This window comes from Mustela nivalis (genome assembly GCF_964662115.1).
Source record: "Mustela nivalis genome assembly, chromosome: 10".
Classification (NCBI taxonomy): domain Eukaryota; kingdom Metazoa; phylum Chordata; class Mammalia; order Carnivora; family Mustelidae; genus Mustela; species Mustela nivalis.
The window spans coordinates 16,901,232-16,928,011 of NC_139029.1; the positions used below are offsets into that span (position 1 = coordinate 16,901,232).

The following is a 26,780-nucleotide window of genomic DNA, read 5'->3' on the forward strand; positions in this document are numbered from 1 at the left end:
GGCCTGTGCCCGTGGCAGACGTCATCAGTCAGGCAGGGGGTCCCTTGGTGAGAATTCTCAGAGTTCCAGGCAGTCCCCCCAATGACCAGAAGTTGGCAAAGAAGTGGAAACCTGTTGCTTTTCCCGATCCCATGAAGAGTCCCCCTCTTTCTTTCTTTTTTTTTTTAATTTAAAGATTTTTATTTATTTATTTGACAGACAGAGATCACAAGTAGGCAGAGAGGCAGGCAGAGAGAGAGGAGGAAGCAGGCTCCCCGCTGAGCAGAGAGCCCGACGCAGGACTCGATCCCAGGAACCTGAGATCATGACCTGAGCCGAAGGCAGAGTCTTACCCACTGAGCCACCCAGGCTTCCCTGAGTCCCCCTCCTTCTTGACCTGGGTTTGTACCCTCACGGCCCACAAGACGAGTGAGGTCCTCCAACATGCTGTGTTTTTATCCACACAATATTGTTGTAAAATATAATCTGACCATAGACTTGAGGGTCCAGGGGTAAAGGCTGACTGGGCGATGGGCATGAAGAAGAGCTGATGTAACGAGCACTGATGAGTCACTAAGTCCTGCCCCCTGAAACCAACAATACAGTATACATTAGAGAAGTTGAATTTAAATAAAGAATAATTTTTAAAATAAAAAATATAATAGTTTTAATAATCTAGTAATAATAGTAAAATATAATCCGAGTGCCTTTAGTTGAGGCGAGTAGTTTTCCCCAGTCCCAACCTTTCCTTGTGTTCTCTGGCCCACTTCCTACGTCTGTATTTTGGGCCCGCCCTGAATGGGATTGAGATTCATCCTCTGCCCGCAGCTGACCTCTGAAAAGGCTTCAGAACCTTTCCTCACAATGAGAAACAGGCGATCGAGTGACAACGTGCTTTAAATTGTTGCCTCTGACTTAATACTTTAGTAATTCTCACAACCAAATTCTTAAAAATAAGAGACTGAAGTCGAACGATGGATTCTCAGGCTCCAGCAGCTAGAAATTGAGGGGCTCTCGGAGCTTCTTAAGTCACCCAGTAAAAAACAATACTAAAAACAAATAATAAAGTAATCGCCACCATTTGTTGGGTACCTATTACTTATCAGTCACTATCCCAGGTACTTCAATAATAATAATAAGTCAGTTATCAAGTATTTACTGTGGACACATGATTTACATGCATTATCTCACTGAATTGCCCTTAAAGCTCAGAGAAGGGGGTGCTTTCAGCGGTGTGCCGATGAACCAACCTTCAGGGAGAGGGAGAAAATGAGAGGAAAAAGAAGAGGATAAGGCAGTCGGGGAAGGGTAGGAGGGAGACAGAAAGGAGGGAAGGAAGGGGCAGAAAAGTGGGAAGACCCCATGTGTAGTGTTTCTGATTTATACGGTGTAGAGATCGCCACCACGGTTGCCCATGCGACAGTGGGTTCCTCGGTATTTAACAAGCAGCAAGCTGGCCTGAGCTGGATCCAAACGGAGACTCGCAGGTGGTGACTCACCCCAGAACACACAGAGCTGAGAATAGCCATCCAGGTCTGTTCCCAGTAATGCCAGCTGCATCCCTCTAGGCAGTGACCAGGAAGTCTGAGACGGAGACAGAAGAACCATGGGGAGAATGTCAGAGCTAGTCACAGCAATGGAAGGATCGAGGGCCCTGGGGTCCGGCAGTCCTTACCAGTTGCATGGCCCTGACGAGCACACTCACTTCTCCCAGCCTCAGTGTCCCGTTTTTCAGATGGGAATAATAACGGCACCCACCTTGGGTAGACATGCCAGAAATAACCTGTGCAAATGACCTGTCACCCTGCAGGTACTCCACATCAGTGCTCCCAGACTCGTAGAAATCCTCAGGAAGACTCAGAGAGGAGCCTCCCTTTCTGAGATGGGATAAGAGAGGAACCAGAAGGACTGAGTTTGGGGGAGCAGGAGGGAGAGGGTAGGAAGTACCAAGCCCTAAGGCAAATGAGTCTATCCTAGGGCCTAGGCAAAGGGACTCCACTGGACTGAGAGCAGCCTCCATTTTCTTTTCCTTGTGCTTTTATTTTTTTGTAGCTAGCGCCATCATAGGAATCATATTCATCAAAGAAAAATGGAAACCCAAAGACTTTCTGAGTAAGTTCACCGATTTGAGCCCATGTTCTTAATTCTGTGCTTGTGCTATTTTGTTTTGTTTTGTTTTTTCATTATAAAACCAGCTCACCCCAATTTAGAGATCATCTGTCTCCTGCCCCCTTCTGTGCTGTGTAGTCCACCCTTATGAGGCTCCTGAGAGCTGGGATTTTTAATCGGTAGTTCCCAAATCTGGCTACACAGCAGAATCATCTGTGAGACTTCTTAAAAGGAGCTTGATTTCATTCCACTCAATCAATATTTATTGAGCATCCATTGTTGGGATTTTAGGAGGCCTGATAAAAAGCACCCTCTTTACCTAAATGAGTTCCAAAGCGAATGGGAAGCTTGGAGGTCAGGAGTCATTCTTTATTACTTGTATAAGCTGGATTAGAGCTTGCAGGTTAAACATGCAGCCAGATGAACTTGCTCATGCAGCCAGGTTTGGGAACCACTGTTCTGAATCATGGGTACAGGATGGGAGCAAGTCAAAGAATCTTTCACTGAAAAAAGAAGAGTTAATATATGATGCCAAGACCAAAAGACTCAGAGTGATTTGCAGTAGTCCTGATGGCAGAACAGGGTAGGGGATGCAGGGGTAGCTGGGCTGGTTCTGAGGCCAGTGTAGTTTTATGTCCTTTCCAGGATCACTCTAGAAAGTCCTGGTATAAGAAACATGCTAGTTCAGGCAGTGCCCTATGCGAATTTTAAAAAGATACCCCCTTTGGGCATCTGTGGTTCCACTGGCACATGCCTTGGTGAGCAGAGCATGGGCTAGATTTTAGCCCACGGGTTAAGGTGCTTTTGTGCAGTGAGCAACTTGTACAACTGTACATGGCTGTCTTCCCTAAAGTTTTATTAAATTCAGCAGTCACCCAATGCTAGACCTGTGCTGTACACCACAGGCATAGAGATGAGTAAGATCTTTCCCTTCCTGAAGAAAACAGACTCTTGTATCTTAGCACAGGACTCATTATTGAGTTTCACCGTGGTTCATTCATTCATTGAAAAACTGAACATCTGTTTTAAGGGCACCTTATGAGGCCTAGAATGAAAATTAAAGATACAAAAATGTATCACATTTTTGGGAGACCATGGAATGAAATATGTAGATAGTTCTATCCAGAAATATCCAGAGGCTTGTGGTCACTGTGTGTAGCTCAGAACTCACAGCCCTTCTCAGCTTGCCCAGGTCTGGGCTGGACTTCAAGAGGCTTTTCACGAAATCCACAAGGCTCAACTGGAGTGTGACAGGACCCAGGGAAGAGTCAGGAAACTCCCAGGCCTCCCTAACAGTGTCCAACAGGTCTGTGGAATAGAACATTGATAGTCTTTGGACCGGTCCCTTGGGATGAGATTAACTTGCAGATGGGAAATGATAAGGTCATTTTTAAAAGGTGCATGGTAGGCTCCGAAGGTTTGCTTGTGAGGTTTTGTTGTATTTGGTTTTTTTAATATTGCCCATAAAGTGATTCTGACTTTAAAACCTTCCCTGTAAAATGCACACTGAAACCATGATTCAGTAGCAGAATGGCTGCTGTGAAGGAGAAAAAGAGGCAGTTCTACTCTAATGCTCTCCCAGCAGGAATGGAAATGGAGTTTGGAAAACAATTTGACAGTAACTACGAAGCTGAAGGTCCACCTGTCCCCTGACTGGGGAATTCCCACTCCTAATTTTACACCCAACAGAAACAGGGGCAGTGTGTTTTCCAAATGACAGGCACAAGAATGCCCATAGCAACAATATTTGTTATAACCTTGGGGAGCATTCAAACGCCCATGAACAGCATATGGATAAATACAGGTATGGATATGGGAAGGGATAAATTGTGTTCACACACCATACGGGTGTGAGAATGAAGGAAACACCCCTATACTTCACGCGAAGATACATGTGAATCTCACAAACTCACAAACATCTTACGTGAACACAGACACAAGAAATCATATAGCTCGAGTCCACTTATAGAAAGTTCAAAACCAGGCCAACTCCCAGTGCTGGCAGAAGTCAATGTTACCCTAGGGCTGTGGTCTAGTGATTGGAAGGGGACACAAGTGAGGACGTCGGGGTCCTGCTAATGTTCCCTTTCTTGACCTGGGTTGTGGTTACACGGGTGTGTTCACCTTGTGAGAATTCGTGGAGTACTTTTTGGCATACATGCTACACTCTCGCTAAAATTTTTTAACATTAAATGTAATTTCTTTTTAAGATTTTATTTATTTATTTATTAGAGAGAGAAAGCACAAGTAGGGGGAACTGTAAAGGGAGAGGGAGAGGCAGAGTCCCTGCTGAGCAAGGAGCCCACACAGGGCTCAATCCTGGAACCCTGGGATCATGACCTGAGTCAGAGGCAGTTGCTTAACTGACTGAGCCGCCCAGGCGTCCCTAAATGTTATTATTATTTTTTTATGAATGTTATTTTTTAAAATAACAATAAGGGAGATGATCTATTTGTGAGGTGAAGAAAAACCAAAATTAGCAGGTCATCACATGTTGCTCTAGAAACACATACAGGCCTGAAGCTTGCACCTGCGGTGAGCCTGTGACAGCCTCCCTCCTTCCCTGCAGGGCGCTACGTCTTGTCCTTCGTCGGCTGTGGTCTGGCTATCGTGGGCACCTATTTGCTGGTGACATTCGCCCCTAACAGCCACGAGAAGATGACAGGCGAGAATATCACCAGGCACCTCGTGAGCTGGCCTTTTCTCTTGTACATGGTAAGAGAAGCCCTTGGTCCTACCCGTGATGACAAGAGGGAGTATCAGGTCCCAGAACCCGGGAACCTGAACCTCCGGGAATAGGGGATTCGAGTGAGGCATGATGTATTTCCCAGCACTGAAGACCATGCTTGTGGGGAGTATGGAGTTCATGGGAAAATGCTTTTTTCACTTACGTTCTAAGTAATGTCTACATCGGCATAGATAATATGATAATCTTAGTTTTTAGTTTTGGACTGTAGGTCTGTCGGTAGAATGTGTCGCTGAAGGACTGGATGGAAGATCAGCATTTCCATCCATGGTTGTCTCTGGGAGCTGGAATTATGATTGAGTTTTCATTTCACTTTTGTCTTTATGCACCATCCAAAATTTCTACAGGGAGCATTTAAGACTTTTATGGTAAGAAAATAGTTAAAATTTTAAACAGTAAAATTTGTGTTGTTTATTTATTTTTGCCCGATATCCCACAGCTGATAGAAGCTGATAGAAACACAGGAGACTCTAAAATGGTCTCCTAAACTCCCAGGCCCAGTTATGTCCCGTGTTAGGTCTACAGATAAACTGATGGAGGAAGCATGTAAGGTATTTGAGCAAGCTACTGCTATAGATTCCTATTCCCAGCCAGGCACTGTGCAAAACACTTTAAAAAAAATTTTTTTTTAAGATTTTATTTATTTATTTGCTAGACAGAGATCACAAGTGGGCAGAGAGGCAGAGAGAGAGAGAGAGAGAGAGAGAGGAAGGGAAGCAGGCTCCCTGCAGAGCAGAGAGCCAGATGTGGGGCTCAATCCCAGGACCCCGGGATCATGACCCGAGCAGAAGGCAGAGGCTTTAACCCACTGAGCCACACAGGCACTCCAGTGCAAAACACTTTCTTACATACCATCTCAAATCCTCCCAACCACCCTGTAAGGTAAATGTTTTTCTCCCCATTTTATGGATGAGACAGTTAAGCTCAGGGAAGTTGGCTGACTGCCCAGAGTCCCATGAGAGCCGAGCTGGATTTGAGGCCGGCTTGGCCTGCTGATGAAGGTGGTCACTGTTTTTCCTCTGACACGAGCAGCCTAGCAGTGCTCTACAGGCCTGGAATGTTCTTTCTCCTTAGTTTGCTCATGAGGCAAGGAATAAATTTCTCCAGGATTGAGCTTGAGTCACCTCCCTGCCTCTAGTCAGCCTCAGCGCACACCTGTGGTCCCAGGTGGGAGGGTGGTTGTGGGGGGGGGGGGTGGAGAAACGGCTGCCGGACAGAGCCATAGAACAACCCCTTCAGAAAAAGCTTAACCCCCAGAACACAGACTTCTCTCAGGGAGCCCTGGGCTTGAATCTGTGCTGTGTGACCTCACCCAAGTCACCTACCTGGAAGCTTGGAAGCAGGTGGGAAGAGCTGGTGGCTGGGAGACGCGGGGTGGTGTGGAAATCACGCATCCCTCAGCAGATGCCCAGTTATCCCTGTTTGTCTTCCTTCCTCGTGTCTGCGAGGCGGTGCTGCTGGAACTGAACTCAAGGCGGGTTGGCTGCCGGGGGTGCATTAAATGGACCACAATCTGAGGAAGTGTTGAAAGCAAAGAACTTTCCTTCCTTGTCACAAGTAAGGAGATAGGAAGATCACTGTCAGAGCACTGTCTCCCCTTGGGGTTAGTGCAGGAAGCTTTTAAGCAGCGTGCTAGGGGGGCAGGGGCAGAGAGCTTGGCACCTTAAGAAACTTACACATCTTCGCTCCTTCCGCACTTGGGTTTAACTGCGCATGCTTAGCATGTCCACATGCTGGTGCATACATTGTAAGTTCAAAAAAATGGCGGAAAACCCCTCCCGTAGAAGGAGATCTTGGTATTAGAAGGAGCCAGAGGGCAACTGAGGCAACTGAGGGGGCTGCCCTGCAGGCATTGATCTCCGTGTGGCTCCCGCAGTGGAGTAGCCTGCAGAATCCCTGCCCACACCTCTGCTTGGTGGGAGCTATTTGTTCTGCCAAACAGACCCATTCTTCCCCTGCATTTGTCCCTTCCCCGTCCGCCTGATGGCTTTCAATCCTCTGAACTGAGTAACTCTCTGTTGTGCCCTAACACTGGCAACTAGAGAGATCTGGCCCCCTGCAAATTCAGTCATTGTTTTGTTGTCCGCTGGGTGCCAAACAGCGGGACGCCGGGCGGACGGTAGGGGCGCTGGCGAGCACAGCGTAGCAGAGAGAGGGGATGGCCTCCAGGCTCCCTGTCCTACACCAGACAATTATGTCACCGCATGTGTCAAATGTACTTCAGGAAAGAAAGAAAGATAGAAAAACAGGAAGGGGAGGGAGGGTGGGAGGGAGGAGAGAGACATGCTCCCAGGACTCAAGGTCACCCACACCGCCCTCTCGCAGCAGAAGGCTGAGCGCTCTTCCCAGGCTCATTTAAGCATCATGAAGAATGATTGGCAAACTGGGCACGCCCGATGGTTAGGGATGTGGATGAGTCACTCACCTGCTTGATGGTGTATTCTGCAGCGATTAAAGATAATTATGACAACTTCGTAAAATATGGGAATTGGTTTGTGGTGACTAAAAATGGCCCAGCACAAAATTATGCATTCACTATGACGACAAACAGATAAAATATGTATTCCTGGGGGTGCCTGGATGGCTCAGTCGTTAAACGTCTGCCTTCCACTGGGGTCATGATCCCAGGATCCTGGGTTCTAGCCCCTCATGGGGCTCCCTGCCTGGCAGGAAGCCTGCTTTCCCTTCTCCCACTCCTCCTGCTTATGTTCCCTCTCTTGCTGTGTCTTTTCTCTGTCAAATAAATAAAATCTTTAAAAAATATATATATATATGTATTCCTGGCCACAAAGACAGGAAAATGAAAACAGCCGGGTGTTTTTTTTTTTTTTTTTTTTAATGGTCTCTAATTAGGAATTTAAAAATTTTTCAAATGCGTTGGTTGTTACGATAAATAAACTTCAGTAAGAGTTTAGGGTAGGCAAATGGGACCGCGCTAAGGTCAAAGTTTACTGCTTTTGTTTTGCTGGGCACTGGTGCTGGACTGACTTCTTGGGAAAATGTTGCCAAATGTCTGGGCCCTTGAGGAGTAGAAAGGACAGTCATGAAGGCAAGGCGGGAACTCCCACTTCACACTTGTGCATGTCTAGCGAAGATTCTGTTGACTGAGCGCCTCCTAAGCCCCAGGCCCTGGGCTTCCCTCCTTCAGGTGGTGTAGCCTTGTGGAAAATACATGGGGCCTGGAGGCAGACTGTCCAGGTTCAGATCCTGGCTCTGCCCTCTCATTAGCTTCAGATTGTGATCGTGCCTACTTCATAGAATCATTGTGCTGATTGAGTGAGTTTAGCATAGATACGATGTTTGGAACTGTGCCTGGTATGTTTATGAGTTCGTTAAATATAAGCAGTGATCGTGACCCTGCAAAGGAAAAATCATTCCCGTTTCACAGATTGGGTAACTGAGGTTTAGAGAAGCTAAGTGCCTGGTCCAAGGTCACACAACTATTTTAGCAGTGGATCTGGTTTCAAACTTGGCCTCCCTGACTGCAGATGTCCTTGTCTTTCTCCCCCACGGAGCTGCACCCACTGGATCTGTGGTTAGGGGGTGGGGACGTGAATACTTACCTACTTGCCCCAGGGAGCTCATCTCCTCAGTGAGCCAGTGAACCTCTCTTTGACCGACCTTCAGGGGTCACCCACAGAGCAGCAAAGTGGAAAGAAACCTTCCCAGCCTGATCCTGGCCATCCATGACCAGGTGTGTGTGCATGCGGCCAGCACAGCGCCCTCAAAGCTCAGAGGTGAGCCCCTTGTCGGTGTTGCCCAAGGGGCAGAGATTGCCGCAGAGTTCATTCTGAATCCCCTCCTTTTGCATGAAGTCTGTCAGTGGTTTGGGAAATGATGGCTGTTCAGGTCCCTTTCAGTGCTGAGGGTCCATGACTCCAGCCACATCAGCCCAGTCCAGCCCACCAGCATCTCCCAATCTTCCCTGCATCCGCGTGCACCCTGCTGACCGCCTGCTTGCTGCTTCCCATAGCTTGTGGAGATCATCCTGTTCTGCTTGCTGCTCTACTTCTACAAGGAGAAGAACGCCAACAGCATCATCGTGATTCTTCTCCTGGTGGCGTTACTGGGTAAGTGGGGGTCCGGGTGGTTGACCGTGGCCACCGTCCCGTTGCACCACGAGGTCCCTGCGGTCAGGAAGCAGCTTCCGTCAGTCCTGTCAAATACCCAGAGTCCCCTACGTGCCGGGAACAGTGCTGGAAACTTGCCACGGGGGTGAACAAGACAGACAGCCCCCTGCCCTCGGGGGTTCTCCGTTCCGAAGGCAGGAATGACCAGTAAGCAAGGAGGCGAATGCATAGAAGAGAGACACGTTGGGGCCGTGAGGGTCACAGTGAAGAAGAGGACAGCAGAGGGAGGGTGAGGCGGGGCGAGAAGGTCGAGGCAGACGGGCTCCAGCAACCGAGTCCTGAGGGCTTCCCCGCAAACCGGTCAGGCTAGGAACGAGTTTTGGATTCAAAAACAACTGAGTTTGCTCTCTGACTTTTTTTTTTCCCCTCTCTTCTTGGAGGGATGGGTGCCATGTGAGAGACAGCTCCTACATCAGACCGAGGCAAGGCCTGACTCCACACGGAGTCTGACACACTCACTAGGGCTGGGAAAAGGATCCGAGCTTCCAGGGAAGAGGTGGGGGGCCCCCTCTGGCTGCTTCCCAGGGGCTCTGGCCTCGGGCTGGTGACCCTTCCAGTTTAAGCCACATCGCCGTCTCAGAATAGACATAGGAGAATGCCCAGATCTCAGGGGGGAGAGCAGGGTTAAATGAGGTGGGCACAAGTGCCCAAGACATGTTGTCGGTCTTCTGTCCTTCCCACACCGAGCCCCCAGTGCAGTGACAGGCCCTCAGCCCCACAGACAGGGGACACCGTAGGACAAGGTTCCATTATTTTGGTATTTTTAAAACAGCTCTATTGAGATATAATTTACATACCATAAAACTCACCTATTTAAAGTATACAGTATAAACAGAACCCCATAACATGTGGCTTTTTGTGACCCGTGTCTTTTACCGAGCATAGCACTTTAGATGTTTGTCCCGGGAGTAGCTAAGATCGGTGGTCCATTCCTAAGTGCTCTTGTTTCCAAAGTAGACTGGAATGTCATAGTCGCCAAATGTCCTCTCTGGAGAGTAGGGAGGCCAGAAGGTTCTAAGGTGCATTGGCCACCCTCCTCCTGCCCACTTCTCACTAACAGGGACACCCTCTTGAAAGTGCCTCTCTTAACTGGACTGCTGATGTTTGGAAATGGTCATCGAGTTTGTGGGGGGCCCATAAGCTGCTGTGTGATGGGCTGTTAGCAGGAGAGAAAATGGGCAGAAGCCGAGAAAAACAGGAGAGCAGAGCCCTTCAGCCAGAACACTGGGCTTCGTTTGTACCTGGATGTGGGGGTGGCCGGTGGGGGGGGCCTTTCAGCTGCCATTTCTGCACCGCTGGGGAAAGCAGTGGTCTCCACGGTGAGGTGAACAGTGGTACCTCCAACACCTGTTCTATTACGTGCATACCCTATAAGCACAGTGTTACATGAGGATCACTTTAAAATGCACAAACAGCTATATTTTGGAAAAGTACATTCATGGGCCTAGAGGCAGGATTCCAAAATATTGGGAGATCTCTGTCTAATGAAACGTTTTTAAAAATACAAGTGAATGAGCGTTAGAATAAAAAATAGAGGGCGCTTGACACATCATGTGGTTTTTTTCCCCCTGTAACTGCCATAAGAGGGGTACTCCCAGGAAGTTCATGTATCCATTGAGGGATGATTTTTGACCATGGTCCAGACACAGAGAGTTAAACTCAATGCCCTTTCTTCCTGGTGTTCAGAAGTGACACTCGGAAGCATGTGGGCATTTTGCTCTCCCCACCTTGGACAGAGCACATGGATAGCGGCAACTCGTGGAAGGCGGGGGAGATCTGCTGCCCCTGGCATCCTCGCCATCCCTGGGGTGGCCCAGCCAGGGATCCCTCCATCTTTTCTCGACACGTCCCTTGGAGTCATCAGCTCACTTGCAGGGTCTGATGCCCTCGCCTGGTCCTCATTCATCCCCTGCAGGCTCTATGACGGTGGTGACCGTGAAGGCCGTGGCCGGGATGCTCGTCTTGTCCATACAGGGGAATCTGCAGCTCGACTACCCCATCTTCTACGTGATGTTCGTGTGCATGGTGGCCACCGCTGTCTACCAGGCCGCGTGAGTTACAAAGTCTCTCCCTGTGGGGCCTCTCCACGTTTTGGGGTCACTTCCATTTCTTGCGCCTGATTTCATTTGTTCTTGAAGCTATAGGGAAGGCAGAACATTCAGACACAGCCCATGAGCTGAGCAAGGGTCAGCATCCACTGCAGAGAGAGGGGTCGCTGATTTGCTGAGCTGTCCCCTGGAGGGACTCTGTGCCCCTTGAAAGAAAAAGCCGGGAGTGGAGGTGTTTTTCTCTCTGCCTCAAACTGGGAGAAGGGGCAGCCTCACTTTGCCTCTGCCCCAGTGTGGGTGTCTGTTTCAAGAAGAAGCTGTGTGTGCCCACATGAGAGACTTCTCTGTCTGCTAGGTGGAATAGCAAGTCGTCCTTTCTTGTCCTCTGGGAATCTTCTCCAGAGCATCATTTCTGTCTCAGAAGCAGTGGTCCTGAGGGTGGGCCTGAGCCTTGTTCCCATCTGAAACCAGGTGATCTGCAGAGGGCCCAGGAAGGCTTGGGATGGCCCTGCTGGGGACAGGAGGGTGAACGGCACAGGGCTCAGTATGGCATATGAGGCTGATGGATCCTGGGTGGGGCAGGCCCGGGCCCCTGGTGGCTGGGCTCGCCATCCCCCAGCGGTGGCCTGGAGCAGTTGTTAGAGTGACCGCTGCCTTGGGGCTCCAAGGGAAGCCCCTCACACACACCCTATTTCACGTGAACTTAAATTCATTGGATCCCCCCACCGAACCCCTTTGAAGCAGATGATCCCATCCTCATTTTGCTTTTGAGCAACCAAAGGGGCAAGGCTGAGATGTGAACCCCGGCATCGGGCTCCGCATCCCACACCCCTCGTAGCTCCAATCCAGGCCTCTGCCGCAGCTTCTCTGGGATCGGATTCTGTGTCCACAACTGAGAATAACAGCAAACCCTCCTCAGAAGGAGCACGAAGCTCTCTGTGCCGTCCCCAGGACGACCTCCTGAAAATCTCAGCCCCTTTTATGATTATAATCGATTATTACTGTCCCGAGTCCTACTGCAGAGATTCTGGTCATTACCCCTGAGCCCACCCCGCCCCAGGCTCCGTGCTGAGCACTCCAGAGTTACAGAGGAGAACCTAGTGCCCCCCACCCCTGCAGGGGAAGCTTCTCACTCACCCAGCCAGCACACAGCTGCACAGTCGCACAGCCACACAGCCACCGAGGGCCTCCTGTGTGCCAGACCTTCTGCCACGGAGGCAAGAGCAACAGCCACTGTCCTTGGAGGCACTGCCAGCCCTGGGGTGGACGAGTGCAGTCGAGTGGGACAATATGAACAGCTACCACCCAGAGAACGGACAAAGAATGGATTCCAGAATGAGGGAGTGTCGATCCTAGATGGAGAGAGGAGGAATGAGTCTAATTTCCTCTCTCTCTTTTTCCCACCTTTATTGCAGTAAGCATGTTATTTTTTTATTGAGCAGAAAATGTGCTTTAAAAAAATATTGAAAACAACAGGCAGAATCGCAATAAGTGCCACGGGAGTTTCTTGGCCTGTTCATGGGAACAGGATGGCCCATTGTAGGGGTGCGTGGGGATGTAGGGGACACTGACGTGAGGAGAGGGGTATTTCCAGTGGGTGAGAACCATGTGGCCAGAAGTGCATACCTGGGAAGGCGTGGCCCCCTTGGGGAATGGCGGTGGACCTCAAGCTGTGTGACAAGTGGGAGCGAAGCGTGGACCACAGCCCCAGAGATGCACCTGCATGGCATCTTTCTTTCATGTGTTGTCTTCATATTTCAAGCTAAGCCTGCTGTCACCAGCTGCCACCTCAGCCTTTCTAATGTGCCCACTGACCAGAGTGCTCTTGTGTTGAAGGTTTTTAAGTCAAGCCTCGCAGATGTACGACTCCTCTTTGATTGCCAGCGTGGGCTACATTCTGTCCACTACCATTGCCATCACGGCAGGTAAGGGCGGTGACTGCTGGATTTCCGTCTCCTACCTTAGCAGCAGCGACGTTACCCCAGTGCCGAGGGATGAGGCTCCGCCAGGGCCAATTCTACTAACATGTTCTACCTGTTAGAGTTGCGTATAGTTTCATGGAGAAAGTGCAAGATTTCGAGCCAGAGAGACCTGGGTCCCAGAACAGACACGGAGCTGTGTGGCTCTGGGAAAGTCACTTAGCCTCTCTGAGCCTCAGTTCCAGATTCATAAAATGGGAATAATAGCACTCACCTCCCAGAATTGGAATATGTACAATATGTACTCAGTAGAGCGCGTATAAGGTTTCTTTAACAATTTTTGCCATCATCTTCTAGCTCCTCTACATGACCCCAGATTTCTTTCTATAATTTCGAGAGGTTATGACCGTATGAACATCTGTGATAGAACAGGCGGTGGGTAACCTGTCATCATTCTTATAGTTCCCTTTTCATCCTTAGGTGGCTTCCGAGGCTGCAAGCATATCAGATTGTGTTTGTTTTTAAGGGGCAGTAAAGGCGATAATCTTCAAAGTGAAAAGACCAGTAAGGGCCAGTGTGCCTCCCTTTGAGCAAAGCTTGGCCATAAGGCTGTGTGTTTCTCACTTTAGACCAGCGCTGCTCAAATCCTGCCCGTAGAGGCGGGAGCAGGGTAGGCACACACCCGCTGGGGCCTGTGCGATGAGCAGACCTGGGGATCCAGTGGGATGTCAGCCCAGAGCAGCCAGAAAGTGAACCCAATGTGAAGATATAAGTCCTGGTCAAGAACATGGGTCTGGGCAAGGTTGAAAGGAATAGCCAATAGCATGAAGCAGTCAGAAGCTGGAGTGGGGGGAGTAGGAGCCCAGAGATACAGCCAGAAGCCCATGGAGGTGAAATGAGTCCAGACAAAGGCTGCTGGGGGGCGGATGAGGGTGGCAAGCCCATGTTACTGCCGCCTCCTGGGAGGGGGCTGCCGGCCTGCCGTCTGCTGGCCATGTGAGGTCAGAAGGCTCTGAGCTTAACTTGAAGCCTTGTTTTTCCATCCTGAGAAAGACCAGAGAGTGGCACTTAGGTGGCCCTGTTGGTTAAGTGTCAGACTCTTGGTGTCAACTTGGATCATGATCTCAGGGTTGTGGGATCGAGCCCTGCCTCGGGCTCCCCACTCAGTGCCATGTCTCCTTGGGATTCTCTCTCTCTCCCACTGCCCCCACCCCTCCCTCCCTCCCCCCCCCCGATAAATAAATAAATCTTAAAAAAAAAAAAATGGGTGAAGAGGGTGTTAAAAACTGCAAAAAAGATCTACAGTTTCATTCTTAATATGTTTCATTGGGGGAGGCTGGGCGCAGGGTCCGTGCGAACTCTATACCCTTTTTGTGAGTCTAATGTTATCTCAAAATAAAAAGTTAAGAAAAAAAGATGGCGATAAGAGGGACGTTGGAGGATAAAGAGAAGACAATCTGTCCCCCCCAAAAAGGACTTTTATTCTACTCTTCTGACACGTACCCTGCTGGTCATCAGGCTCCTGACCACTTCGGTTTCCTGCAGGGAAGAGAGCTTAGCCGAATCCTAGACAGGCAGGCAAGAAGGTGATTTGAAAACAGCTCACCCATGTTTGCGACTTTCTGCCTCTGCAGGCGCAGTGTTTTACCTGGACTTCATCGGGGAGGACGTACTGCACATCTGCATGTTTGCACTGGGGTGAGTCCCTGCTCCGTGGCCCTGGGGCAGCTCACCTGTCTGGCCCGCTATTGCCTCTGCCTCTCACACAATCCTCTAGAGCCGAGGGAGCAGCCAGAATTCAGAGCTTTGTCCCCCAGAGATGAGTGAGCATTTTACTCCCCAAAGGGCTTTATCTCCTTCCCCCTTCTCTTATTTTGGGCTTTAATCTCCTTGTCATAGTTTCTAGACTATCCCTCTTAGACCCATGAAAAGACTCCCAGCCTCACCCCAGATCACAGAAATGCATTTTGAAGCCACAGGAGATACCATGATGTTGCAAAACCCAGAAAGACTGAGGGCGTCCATGTCGGCCAGAGAATGAAGAGACCTCGCTGTGCCACAGCGAGGGCATCTCTGATGCCAGAGGACAATCTGGCAGGACCACTAAAAATTATAAATGAGCAATGTTTGATGCAACATTCCAAATGGGACACAAAGGTGCATGTATGAGGCTGTTTATTAATTTTAAAATTAATTGTATAAGTAAATAATTGAAAGTAGACTAAATGCCCAACAGTAGAACACAGGTTAAATAAATTGCAGTATTCCCATAAAATAAAGTACCATGCTGCCATTTTGAAAAATTGAGGCCAGTCTATAGATATTTACATAAAACCATGTCTAGGATGCATTAATTTTTTTTAAGATTTTATTTTTTTTTAATTTATTTGACAGACAGAGATCATAAGCAGGCAGAGAGGCAGGCAGAGAGAGAGAGGGGGGAAACAGGCTCCCTGCCGAGCAGAGAGCCCAATGCAGGACTCGATCCCAGGACCCTGGGATCATGACCTAAGCCGAAGGCAGAGGCTTTAACCCACTGAGTCACCCAGGCGCCCCAAAAAGTTACACTTTTTTTGAATGTATGGTCTATCCTATAATCTAGCAGTTCCACATCTAGATACATACCCAAAAGAAATGAGTACATATATTGACAAAATGACTTGTACCTAAATATTTATAATAACTGTATTTGTCATATCCTCAAATTGTTTATAACCCAAATGTTTATCAATGGAGAGAGTGAAAAACAAATGATACAGTATATTCAAACAATGAGTTCAGTATAACAATTAAAAATTATGAACTAGGGTGGCTCGGTTGGAAAAGCCTCTGCTTTCAACTCGGGTCATGATCTCAGGATCCTGGGATCAAGCCCCACATCAGGCTCTCTGCCTATCAGGGAGCCTGCTTCTCCCTCTCTCTCTCTGCCTGCCTCTCTGCCTACTTGTGATTTCTCTCTCTCTCTCAAATAAATAAATAAAATCTTAAAAAAAATAATGAACTACTAATACATACAGTTAAGTGAATGAACCTTAAAAATATTTATAAGGGAAAGAAACAAGATAGAGTACACACTGTATGATTTAACTTGTAAGAAGTTCAAGGACAGAATGGGGCACCTGGGTGGCTCAGTCAGTTAAGCATCCAACTCATGGTTTCAGCTCCCTGGAATTGAGCCCCACATCAGGCTCCACACTCAGTGTGGACTCTGCATCAGATTCTCCCCCTCTCCTTTGCCCCTCCCACCCCAGCTAAATAGATAACTCTTTTAAAAAATTTCTTTAAAAAGTTCAAGAACAGGCAAATCAAGTATCAGATGATAGTAGCCAGTGGCTTCCTGTGGTTTAGCATGGATTGGGAGAGGTACAAGGAAACTTTCTGGGGTGGAGGGGATGGAAATCTCTTCTCTGTTGACCTGTGTGGTAATTGCAAGAGGTACACACAGGTAAAATTCTTCAAGCACTACATTTAGCGTTTGTGCATTTTACTGCGTGTGAATTTCACCTTGGTTTTTAGAAAATGCACTTATTTAAGCTCTAGGGAAAGGGGGGGAAAGGGACTCTAGAAGACTCTCCCCCTATCTGAGGACATAGGACCAGGGGGAATTCAGGGACTTTTAACTACTTCTTTTTCTCCTCCTGTATTGATTGCATTTAGGCCATAAAGAACTTTCTTTACGGTGCCTGGGTGGCTTAGTTGGTTAAGTAGCTGCCTTCGGCTCGGGTCATGATCTCAGGGTCCTGAGATTGAGTCCCATATCGGGCTCTCTGCTTAGCAGAGAGCCTGCTTCTCCCTCTCCCCCTGCTGCCTGTGCTCTCTATCCCTCTGTCAAATAAATAATAAAATCTTTTTTTAAAAAAGAATTTTTTTAATTAAAAAAATATGTTTTTTTAAGGCGAGGTTCTAAGATACAGGTGAAATGGAAGTAAAGGAGCTTTGCTCCGGATTGTTTAATTTATTGTCTAATTTATTATGTCTATTATTATATATATTATATATGTAATTATTATTATTGTCTAATTTGTTGTCTAATTTATTATATATAATATATATAATATATAATATATTGTCTAATTTATTATGGGAGTTTTGCCCTGGATTGTCTAATTTATTCTGATGAATGCAGTGTGGCCTGCAAGGCATGGGAGGCTTTTCTTTATCCCGTGTCTGCTCCCTGCCCATCTCAAGCCCCAAGGCCTCCCAGGGCTCCTCGGCAGCGAGCCCCGCTCTGCGGCCTGCAGCCCTCTTTTTCCATTTTTCCCACTACCCGGGGTTAGAAAGCGAGCCCTCCTGCCCTCACCCTGGCCTTTTTTCTCTCCCTCCCTTATCCCTGTTCCGTAGGTGCCTCATTGCATTCTTGGGCGTCTTCTTAATCACACGTAATCGGAAGAAGGCCATTCCATTTGAGCCCTACATTTCCATGGATGCCATGCCAGGTAATGTTGAAACCCCGTGTGTCCCTCTGGCCAGCCCGCCCATATAGAATGACTGTGACTTCCTGTTTAAAGCGACAACCAGCCGCTGGGTTCGGTACAGGGAAGGTGTGCTGTGCCGTTACGGTGTGACCGTCTCTTTCTCTCTCTCTCTCTCTCTCTCTCTCCCTCTCCCTTTTTTAAATCTCTCTGTGCCAAATAGGCAATGGTGGAGGCACCTCGGTTGGTTTTGAGCCCATCTTGCCAGTTCCCGTGTTTATTTTGGGATCTCTTTAAAGACAGGTCCGATTCACACTGGGTATACTTGTGATCTGTACCTCAGGCTTCGTGCCTGCAGGAAAAAAAAAAAATCCACTCATCAAAATGGAATGGAATAACCAGAGAGGGGAAGGAAAATAGGATGAATGAAATTCGGAGACTATCGCCTCACTTCTTAGGTGGCACCAGAGCACGGATTGTTCTGGAAAGCCTAATTTCCCAAGGAGCTGGGGGTTCACACCAAGAAGCCCAAGCTCAAATGCCTTTAGCCGATGACAGTAACAAAGGTGTGACTCTGCGGGGCGCCTGGGTGGCTCAGTGGGTTAAGCCGCTGCCTTCGGCTCAGGTCATGATCTCAGGGTCCTGGGATCGAGTCCCGCATCAGGCTCTCTGCTCAGCAGGGGGCCTGCTTCCTCCTCTCTCTCTCTGCCTGCCTCTCTGCCTACTTGTGATCTCTCTCTCTGTCAAATAAATAAATAAATTAATTAATTAATTAAAGGTGTGACTCTGCAGAGAATGGCACAGAAGGGAGTAGGGAAGTCTGTGGAGAACCAGAGAGTGCCTGCCCTGCCCACAGGGACCCACATTAGGAAGGTTCATCCAGGTGTGCTGAGCTCAGTTCTGTGGGTTGCCAGTGACCACTAGCTTTCACTTTCAGTCAGAATTTTTATTTTAGGTGTAAAGATGGAACTTTCCAGGGGCGCCTGGGTGGCTCAGTGGGTTAAAGCCTCTGCCTTTGGCTCAGGTCATGATCCCAGGGTCCTGGGATCAAGCCCTGCATCAGGCTCTCTGCTCGGCAAGGAGCCTGCCTACCCCTCTCTCTCTGCCTGTCTCTCTACCTACTTGTGATCTCTGTCTGTCAAATAAATAAATAAAATCTTTAAAAAAAAAAAAAAGATGGAACTCTCCAGAACATAAGCCCCACCCTTCATGAAGACACCCTAATGAGCAAACTGTAAGCCCACGGACGGCATACAGTACTGCTGATTAAAGTACTCTGGGATACCAGTGTGTTCTCAGAGCCAACTGAGGTTCCCCGACTTTAAACGGCCCCAAGGTGTATGTGTCTACTTTTATATAATTTCCTCATCCTTTGCTCTCAAGCTGTCGTCTGTCCTTCATGCTCTTACCAGCCCGCCTGTGTATAGCATTTGCGGGTCAAAAGTCTCATTTGACCCCACTGTTTGAACTGTACGTAAAATTAGTATAAACAAGCTTTGAATCGGGGCCTTACACTTTCTCTTAGGAGTTAAGTGCATGAGCTTTAGTGCATGGACTTTTAAAACATCTAATCGGGCTGCTCAGATGCCTTTTTTTTTGCTTACTTCCTTGTTTCTCGGCTGTGTCCCCGATAGATGAGGGCGCTGGATAGCTGAATTCCAGATAGGTGAGGTGTCAACTCTGTGTGTGCAAGTGTGTGTATCTGTGTGTTGGTGTGTTTACAAATTGTGTATGTGTATATATCTAAGTATTTGTGTATGCATTTATACAGACGTATCTGCTAGTGGAAAATAGAAGGTAACCTAAGGTAACCTTAGATACCAACATTCTGTGGTCTGTTTGTGGATGTGGCTCTGGGCTCCTCTTTGTACCTTGTGATGGGTGGGAGGTTAGATCTTGACCAAGGGAGACCCCACCCTGGTGCTGTAGCATGTCAGGACACTTGGGGGTAGAGACGTATTCTCTTCAGTGAAAAGCGTGGGCTTGGAGTCCAGGTGGCCTGGATTCAAATCCCAGCTCTACCACCCACCCGTGGTGTGACCTTGGGCATGTCCTTGGACCTCCCAAGACCTCCGACCCTCACTTGTGAATTGGGATTCCCTCTTTCAGGGTAGTGGGATAATATGTTAAAGGCCCCTTGCACAGTGTTTGGGACTTGGTAGATGCCTGGTTAAATTTGATTTCACGTCCCTTTTGCTTAAAAAAAAAAAAAAATCCTTGAAAATTTCAGACACTTGTTTGACCTGATGCCAGGTAGAACATGAAAAATAAAACTGTTTAAAAAAGGGGGGGGGGCACCTGGCTGGTTTAGTCGAAAGAGAAAGAGCCTAAGAGCATCCGTGTCGGATCCCAGCTCTGACTTGGGATCATGAGTTCGGGCCCCACATTAGGTGCAGAGATTACTTAAATAAATTTTATTTTAAACTTTAGAAATAAATTAATTAACTAATTAAATTTAAAAAAAAAAAAAAACGATTCAACAGATTGTCTCCTAGCTACTCGGTTTCCCTGGCCAGCATTAGAACCTTGCTTTTGGTCCATCTAGATCAACAGCTTCACAGCAGACAGTAGCTACAGTTCAAGAGGCGTTTAGTTCTCCAAAAAATGTGCTGCAGGTCACAATTTAGAGAGGATTTAAGTAATTCTAGCACGTGAAAGACTTCTAAAAAATGAGAAAAGATAAAGCTGTCCCTGTGAGCTGAGAGCTGGCCTAGCTGTCCCAGCTGGGCCTCAGTGTCCCTGGCTGGCAAAAAGCAGCTTCCCAGAACTTCAGCGTCAGACAGGGGCACTCCAACCATGATAGACCAGATACAAACAGGGCCACTCCATTGTCATGTATGAATGCAGATGAAACGTGACCGTTGACCGAACCACGGGGGACTGGCACCTCTTTACCAAGTACAGCTTGAGCCTACACGGCCTTCTCTCCATCTAGATAAGAATTATTAAGATTCCCAGTTACTAAACTGGTCCCACTTCCCGACAGCATCTAATCCAAAGCCTAGCCCAGCTTCCTTAAACCCTCTCCCAAATTGCCTAACACAAATCCCGACTTTTCTAACACCCTCCTACTGAGGCATCCCACAGTTCCCCACGGTGGACAACTCTCTCATGGCAATGAATGATAAAGCCACATCTGTTAGACTCTAGGTGTAATCCTGGTGCTCTTTGGCTGAGGAACTATGAAAAAAAATCCAGGAGCTAAACTGTGGCTGGTAAGCCAACAGGCACCCCTCAACTTCTCCCAAGTGCGCCCCCATCCCAAAATCCAAACCACAGATGTAGACCATACCCGTCCGATGCTCTTGAGCTAAGGCTAGTGCTGTGTGAAAGCATAGAGTCTCCCCAGGCCACTCATGGAGTCACAAGGCCATGGTCTGTGGTGTCCGATCTCAGTTCTGTGATTTTCGGCAATTAACCTCACCATTCAGAATCCGTTTTCTTACCCAGACGATGAGGATGGGATCTCGGGGGGATTCGGTGGAAGCTCCTAGGAAGGCCATACAGCATTCCAGCTGAGCGTGGTCCTCAGCGTTCAAACCACCTGAGTTTGAATCCCAGCCCGGCCACTTGCCATCTTGATGACCTCAAGCAAGGTACCTGACCTCCAAGTGCCTCATTTTCCTTATCAGTAGTTATGAGGATCAGAAGAGAGAAAACTTATCAGCTGGTTAGAGCGGGGTCTGCCCCCAACTCAACACTCGGTACCTGTTAGCTATTCTCACGCTTGCTGTTGGTACCGTCCTGATCTAAACCCTCAGCTCAGAGCCTGGGCAGAGGGAATAGTCTAGCACCTGCTGTTATCGTCATAGTTTCACGGAGGACACTTGGCGTTCAGTTTCATAAGACAGCCTGGGGGTAAGAGAATTTGAAATCTCCATTCCCTGCCAAGAAGAGAGCTGGCCTCCAAGCCCAGGGCCCACATGCAGGAGGATTTGCCGAGTAAGACTAACGGAATTAATGATTCAAGTCTTTGTTCTCGACTGTAAGTAGACATCCAGCGTCCACACGTGCTCAAAAGCAGCAGGCTGTATCATACCTCCCCTCTCTGCAGATCAGCGATGTTCAGTGTGAAAGGTCAGATCTCGTTCTCTCTGAGTGTCACGATGCATTGTGTCCCCACCAGGTGTCCGTGACATGGAAGTTACCCTCTTCCCTCCAGGGGATAATGATCCTGGTTTAATTCGGTAGTAAAGTATTGGCATCTACCACGTTCGAAGCACAGTGCTGGTCGTGCTTCTCCTGGGACCCAAGCACACATTCCCGCCTCATTCTAGACCAACCCGGGCTTCTCTTGACAGGGACTGGTCCGTGTGCCTGTTTCCTGAAGATTCGTCCCTGTTGCTTGGCAACCATAATATTTCTAGCATACATTTATGGTTGCTCTTTTTTTAATCTAAAGCATTCAGGAGCTTGGCAAGGCACGTGATTAGCACCCGAGCCCTGTAATCAGACCGTGGTAGGGTAGAGGGAGATGCAGCAACCTTGGGCCCCCTTGCCGCATAATGATTTGGAGAACATGGATTTCATTTCAGGTATGCAAAACATGCATGACAAGGGAATGACAGTTCAGCCTGACCTCAAAGCTTCTTTTTCCTATGGGGCCCTGGAAAACAACGACAACGTTTCAGAGATCTACGCTCCCGCCACGCTGCCCGTCATGCAAGAGGAACACAGCTCCGGGGGTGCCTCTGGGGTGCCCTACCGAGTCCTGGAACACACCAAGAAGGAATGAGCCCGCCTTGAAGGAGACTGCACTTTCCTCCATTTATAACTGCTCTCAAGTCAGGCCGACAGTGAGCAGTTCGACCCTGAATTCTAAAGTTTGCCTTTCAAGTTCTTGTTTTTTTAAAACTCTCTAAAAGGGGATCTCTGGCAAAGAATATATTATCTTGGTCTCAGAGGTTTCAGATGACCGGGTAGGGGGTGGGGGTGGGGATGAAACCTGTATTCCCCCTTCCCCGGGGTCGGAGGGAGTGCAGAGTTCAGACTCTGCCTGGTTCTGTCCAGCCTACTTGGGAAAGCAGTCATGATCCCCAAGGATGGTAACTGAGCTTCCTCTGGCAGTGACCAAAGATTGCCGCGTTCCTCGGGGCTAAAGCAAGGCAGACATTCCGTTCTCACTTGCCACATCCCGTGAAAGGCTAGAGACCTCAGAATCTAATCTTCCCTTGCCTGATCCTCCCCATCTCACTCATCATTCCACATTTCCACTAACATCTGTGCTGTCATCCCGAAGCATAGTAAGGCCAGCGCTGGGAACATCCTATCATCCACCTGTAGAAAATACACTTCGGCCTTCCAGTGGTCTGTGCCCTTCCGGAGAAAACATGCTTGGTGTGTTTGTATTAGATCTGCTCTGAAAACTAATTTGGTTTTGGTTCTGTGAACTATGTAATTGCTTTTCTCCTCCCAACCCGCCCCCCCCCACCCGCTGCCCCGGGTTAAGAGTTAAGAGAAGGCGCGAAATAAGGACAGGAGCAGGGGTAACGATGCGTTAGCCCACGAAGGAAGAAAAATCCCTTTTCATCCTACAAAAAGTGAATGTGCCACTTACAAAAAGATAGGCAGAAAATCTGGCTGTTTCATGGGTGTGTTCCTGCCCACCAGTACCCGCTGGGAGGCTTGGGAGTGCTTACTGCAGACAGCCTCCATCCTCTCTCCATCAAACCAAACTTGAATTACTGGTTCATTTCCTTGGAATTGACCGAGACCCTTTAGGTCGCACCATGTGCGTATGTCTGGGAAAGCGGGCATTCTTGGTAAGGGATTGCTGCTTTCTTTCTGGCTACATCCATAACTATCTTCTCCTGGACTGACTATAGACTTCTGAGAATGCCAGAAGGGTTTGCGGACTTGAGCATAACGATCCCCTAGGGAGTGTGTTTAAAATGCAGATTCCTACACCCCTACACCCATTCCTCCATGGGAATGACAGGGAGGAAAAAGAGTCCACATTCTTAACGGACAGCAGGGTCATTCTGATGCAGGCGATCCAAGGAGCACACACCTTGAAATTGAGAGAGACGGGCTGTGAAAACCTGGGGCGCCACACCCCTCCTGGATAGTTGTTATTACCCTAACTTGTTTCCTGTCCAGGGCTCCTTTAGCAGGTCAAATAATTCCCATAGGATCCGAGGCATTTATCCATCTCATGATTACTACTTCGAACGACCCTTACTGTTTCCCTAGGCACTCTTTAACTAATAGGCGAGATAACAGTGTTAATAGACCAGTGTTGATAGATCATTAACCTTTATGGATTGTGCTTCATACCGATTTACTACCTTGACTTTGAAAACTGGCGTCTGTTGCTTGTGATAACCATTTCACCATTTCGGTATTGTGTCTGACATGCCTAAGAAGGCAGCAGACAATGACCTTTTTTCTTCAGGATACATATCCACTCAGTTCAACAATATTTGTGACGCATTTGCTGTGCTTTACTGAGCATTTGGATGGGGGCGCCTGGGTGGCTCAGTTGGTTAAGTGTCTGCCTTTGGCTCAGTCCCCTGTCAGGCTCCCTGCTCAGTGGGGAGTCTGCTACTCCCTCTCCACTCTTGTGTGTGATCTCTCTCTCTCTCTCTCTCTCGCTCTCGCTCTTTCAAGTGAATGGGTAAAATCTTTTAAAAAACTAAATAAATAAGCATTTGGATGGTGAGGGCTACAAAGAATAGCCGTGGTCTCTGCCCTGCAGACCCGCAATGGAAGATACAACAGGGAGGGTAGGGGGGTGGGCACAGAGTAACCATGGCACACAGAAAAAGGATGGTTAAGGAAGCCCTGCTAAAGGTCAGGCCCAAGCCCAGAGCAGGTTATTCAGAACCCAAGATGATTTTGGGGGCACCTGGCTGGCTCATTCGGTTGGGCATGTGACTCTTAATCTCTGGGTCATGAGTTCAAACCCCATGTGTGGTATAGATTTAAAATATTAAATCTAAATTTAAATAGTTAATTTTCTAAATTTAAAATACTTAAAAATGTTTTAAATTTTTTAATTAATTAATTAAAAAGCAAAAAGAACTGGTGATGATTCGGGCTTTGCTCATCAATGGGGCAAATCTTGCAAAGATGTGAGTAGGGTGACCACCTCCCTCTGCCCCCATCAGAGGGGCCAGCATTTGCAAAGGGGCTGAGATGGGGAGTGGGTGTTGGCAAAGAAAAGAGAGATAGAGAGGATGGTGGGAGATAAGCTGGAAAGATAAGCAGTGGATGCTCATGGAGGCCTCGAATGCCAGCCAGAGGAGATCAAGGTGTATCTCAGAGAGCATGGGAGCCATTGATGATTCATAAGAGAGAACAGCAGGATCAACACTGATTGGAAAAGAAGCTTTATGCAGAGTATAGGGAATTATACTCTATATAGGGACAGTAAAAGTCACTTTTCAAGGTCAAGCTGTAAGCCCACCAGAACAAAACAAAAAAGGAGAGTTAAAACCTGATTTTGCTGTTCTTCAGATTTTCCAAGTGACTTTTCTAAGGTGGGCAGGATGAGGGCAGAGTGGATAAATGAAAGATGAGCAGGGGCGCCTGGGGGGCTCCGTCATGAAGCATCTGCCTTCGGCTCAGGTCATGATCCTGGCGTCCTGGGATCGAGCCCCTCATTGGGCTCCCTGCTCGGCAGGAAGCCTGCTTCTCCCTCTCCCACTGCTGCTCCCCCTTCTTATGCGCTCGCTCGCTCTCTCTCTCTCAATTAAATAAATAAATAAAATCTTTTTTTAAAAAAAGGAAGGAAGGTGAGCAGGGAAGCCATCTCAGTATGTCAGACCAGCTGATCATTCTGGGGTTTTATGTGCTCCAACCTCACTCCGCCCATTCCCTTTTTTCTGGTTATGCACCTTTTGGTCTCGAGCCAGGCAAGAATGAGAGGAATGGATAAAAGCGTGTTTCAGTTTCAGGTCAGCTGACTGTCATGTTTTCGGTACCACCAGCCCCCATCTCTGGGGCCTGGGCCGCCTCTGCCTGCTGGTTGTGGGTGATGGTGTTGTCCTCTGAAGCTGAGCACAGCAAGTCTGAGCAGAGAGCACAGGACAGTTTCCTGATGGGAAGCCGGGGTAGGCCCCTAGGGACTCTGGGACAGCAGCCAATCTGGGGCCTTGGACTCCAGAGTTCTGAGTCTGTCTGGGGCTTTCTTCTCCCACCCTTTGTCTCCAAGTAGAAATGGACTGTTTACTGGTGGCACTTGCTGTTAGGACAGGGGACATTGGGGGGGGCGGGTATCAACTTTTTACTCACAGCCCAGTGTCTTTATTTTTTTTCTCCTGGCTCTGAGATTCCCAAGTCCTCTGGAATGCTCCAAGCCATGTTAAGAAGCATGCCTCTCTCTCTTTCCTAGCAACCAGTACCTAAAGCAAGGTCACCAAACTTGGGTTCAAATTTCCCATTGCTCCCTGGTCTTCCTCTCTGCACTCCACTCTGTCCGCCTCTTCTAAAGACTGGCACTCTGGGTTCTCTAATCAGACATTAGAACCAGTTCTAAGACTGGTCCCAGTGGGCTTTAATGAGAGCTCAGACCCTCCCTGGACCCCTCCCTTGAAGACGCATCTGATGAGGCCATTGCATTAAACTTCAGGTCACGTGGGATCTTTGCAGCATGAAACTGATTGCTGGGTAGGGAAAAGAGGACCGACCTTTCCGCTGCTTTTCCGGGGGAAACCAGCCAGCTTGGTGGTACTGGTATACACAGGACATCCATCAGGGTAGAGCTGGAGACCCTCCACCCCGCCTTCTTGTGAATTCCATATCTGGTCCAACGGTGGCTGATGGGCAAAAAAAAGAAAAAAAGAACTGCGTGTTTCTCTGAGACGCTGTGTAACTGAAGTCACCTTAGAATATATTCCATGTGGATGCTTATATTTTGTTAACTCCATGACTGATATAGCATGTCTTATTTTTCAAAAAATGTGTGTGTTAGGTGCAAATAACATTATAAAGTGGTATTTAATTAAAAAAAGACCATGTGACACCTATTTAGTTCGAGTCTTATGTTTGGCTAATTCTTTCTAAAGTTGTCGGGAATAGTGCTGTCCAGCAGAACTTTCAGCAGTGACGGAAAGTTCTGTTCTGTGTCTGCTACTAAGGACCGCAGCCACTAACCACATGTGGCTATCGAGTGGTTTAAATGTGGCAAGCGCATCCTAGACACTAGATTTTTAATTTTATTTAAATTTAATTAAATTCGAATACCACACATAGCTAGTGGCTCCTGTAGTAATACGGTCCTAGAGATGCCCATGATTGCAGTGAAGGCTGAATTAAACACTTTTTTGTTTTTCCTGCAGTAGGGGGAAAGATGGCCATAGACTCTGTAGCTAATTGCTTAAGTTTGATTCCAACTCCATTATTAGCTGTGTGGCAATGGCAAGTTGCTGGTCACTCTCTAAGCCTCATCTGTGACATCTGTGAGATAGGGACAGTAGCAGGATCAACCTAAGGGT

General features: G+C 48.1%; 1 protein-coding gene across 3 annotated transcripts in view; it reads left to right on the top strand.

The window, feature by feature from the left end:
- The window catches only part of NIPAL3 (NIPA like domain containing 3), a 52,375-nt gene extending 26,063 nt beyond the window's left edge, over window positions 1–26,312 (top strand). The window contains exons 5-13 of one of the 3 annotated variants that reach the window (XM_082684691.1): window positions 2,032–2,091; window positions 4,658–4,803; window positions 8,808–8,904; window positions 10,880–11,015; window positions 12,849–12,937; window positions 14,566–14,629; window positions 17,273–17,367; window positions 18,978–19,009; window positions 21,879–26,312. In XM_082684691.1, the coding sequence (XP_082540817.1) occupies window positions 2,032–2,091; window positions 4,658–4,803; window positions 8,808–8,904; window positions 10,880–11,015; window positions 12,849–12,937; window positions 14,566–14,629; window positions 17,273–17,367; window positions 18,978–18,994 (704 nt within the window). In that variant the 3' untranslated portion in view covers window positions 18,995–19,009; window positions 21,879–26,312. The remainder of the gene's footprint in view (window positions 1–2,031; window positions 2,092–4,657; window positions 4,804–8,807; window positions 8,905–10,879; window positions 11,016–12,848; window positions 12,938–14,565; window positions 14,630–17,272; window positions 17,368–18,977; window positions 19,010–21,878) is intronic. The other 2 variants (XM_082684689.1, XM_082684690.1) reach the window with 2 other exon arrangements.
- Window positions 26,313–26,780: the final 468 nt, after the last annotated feature.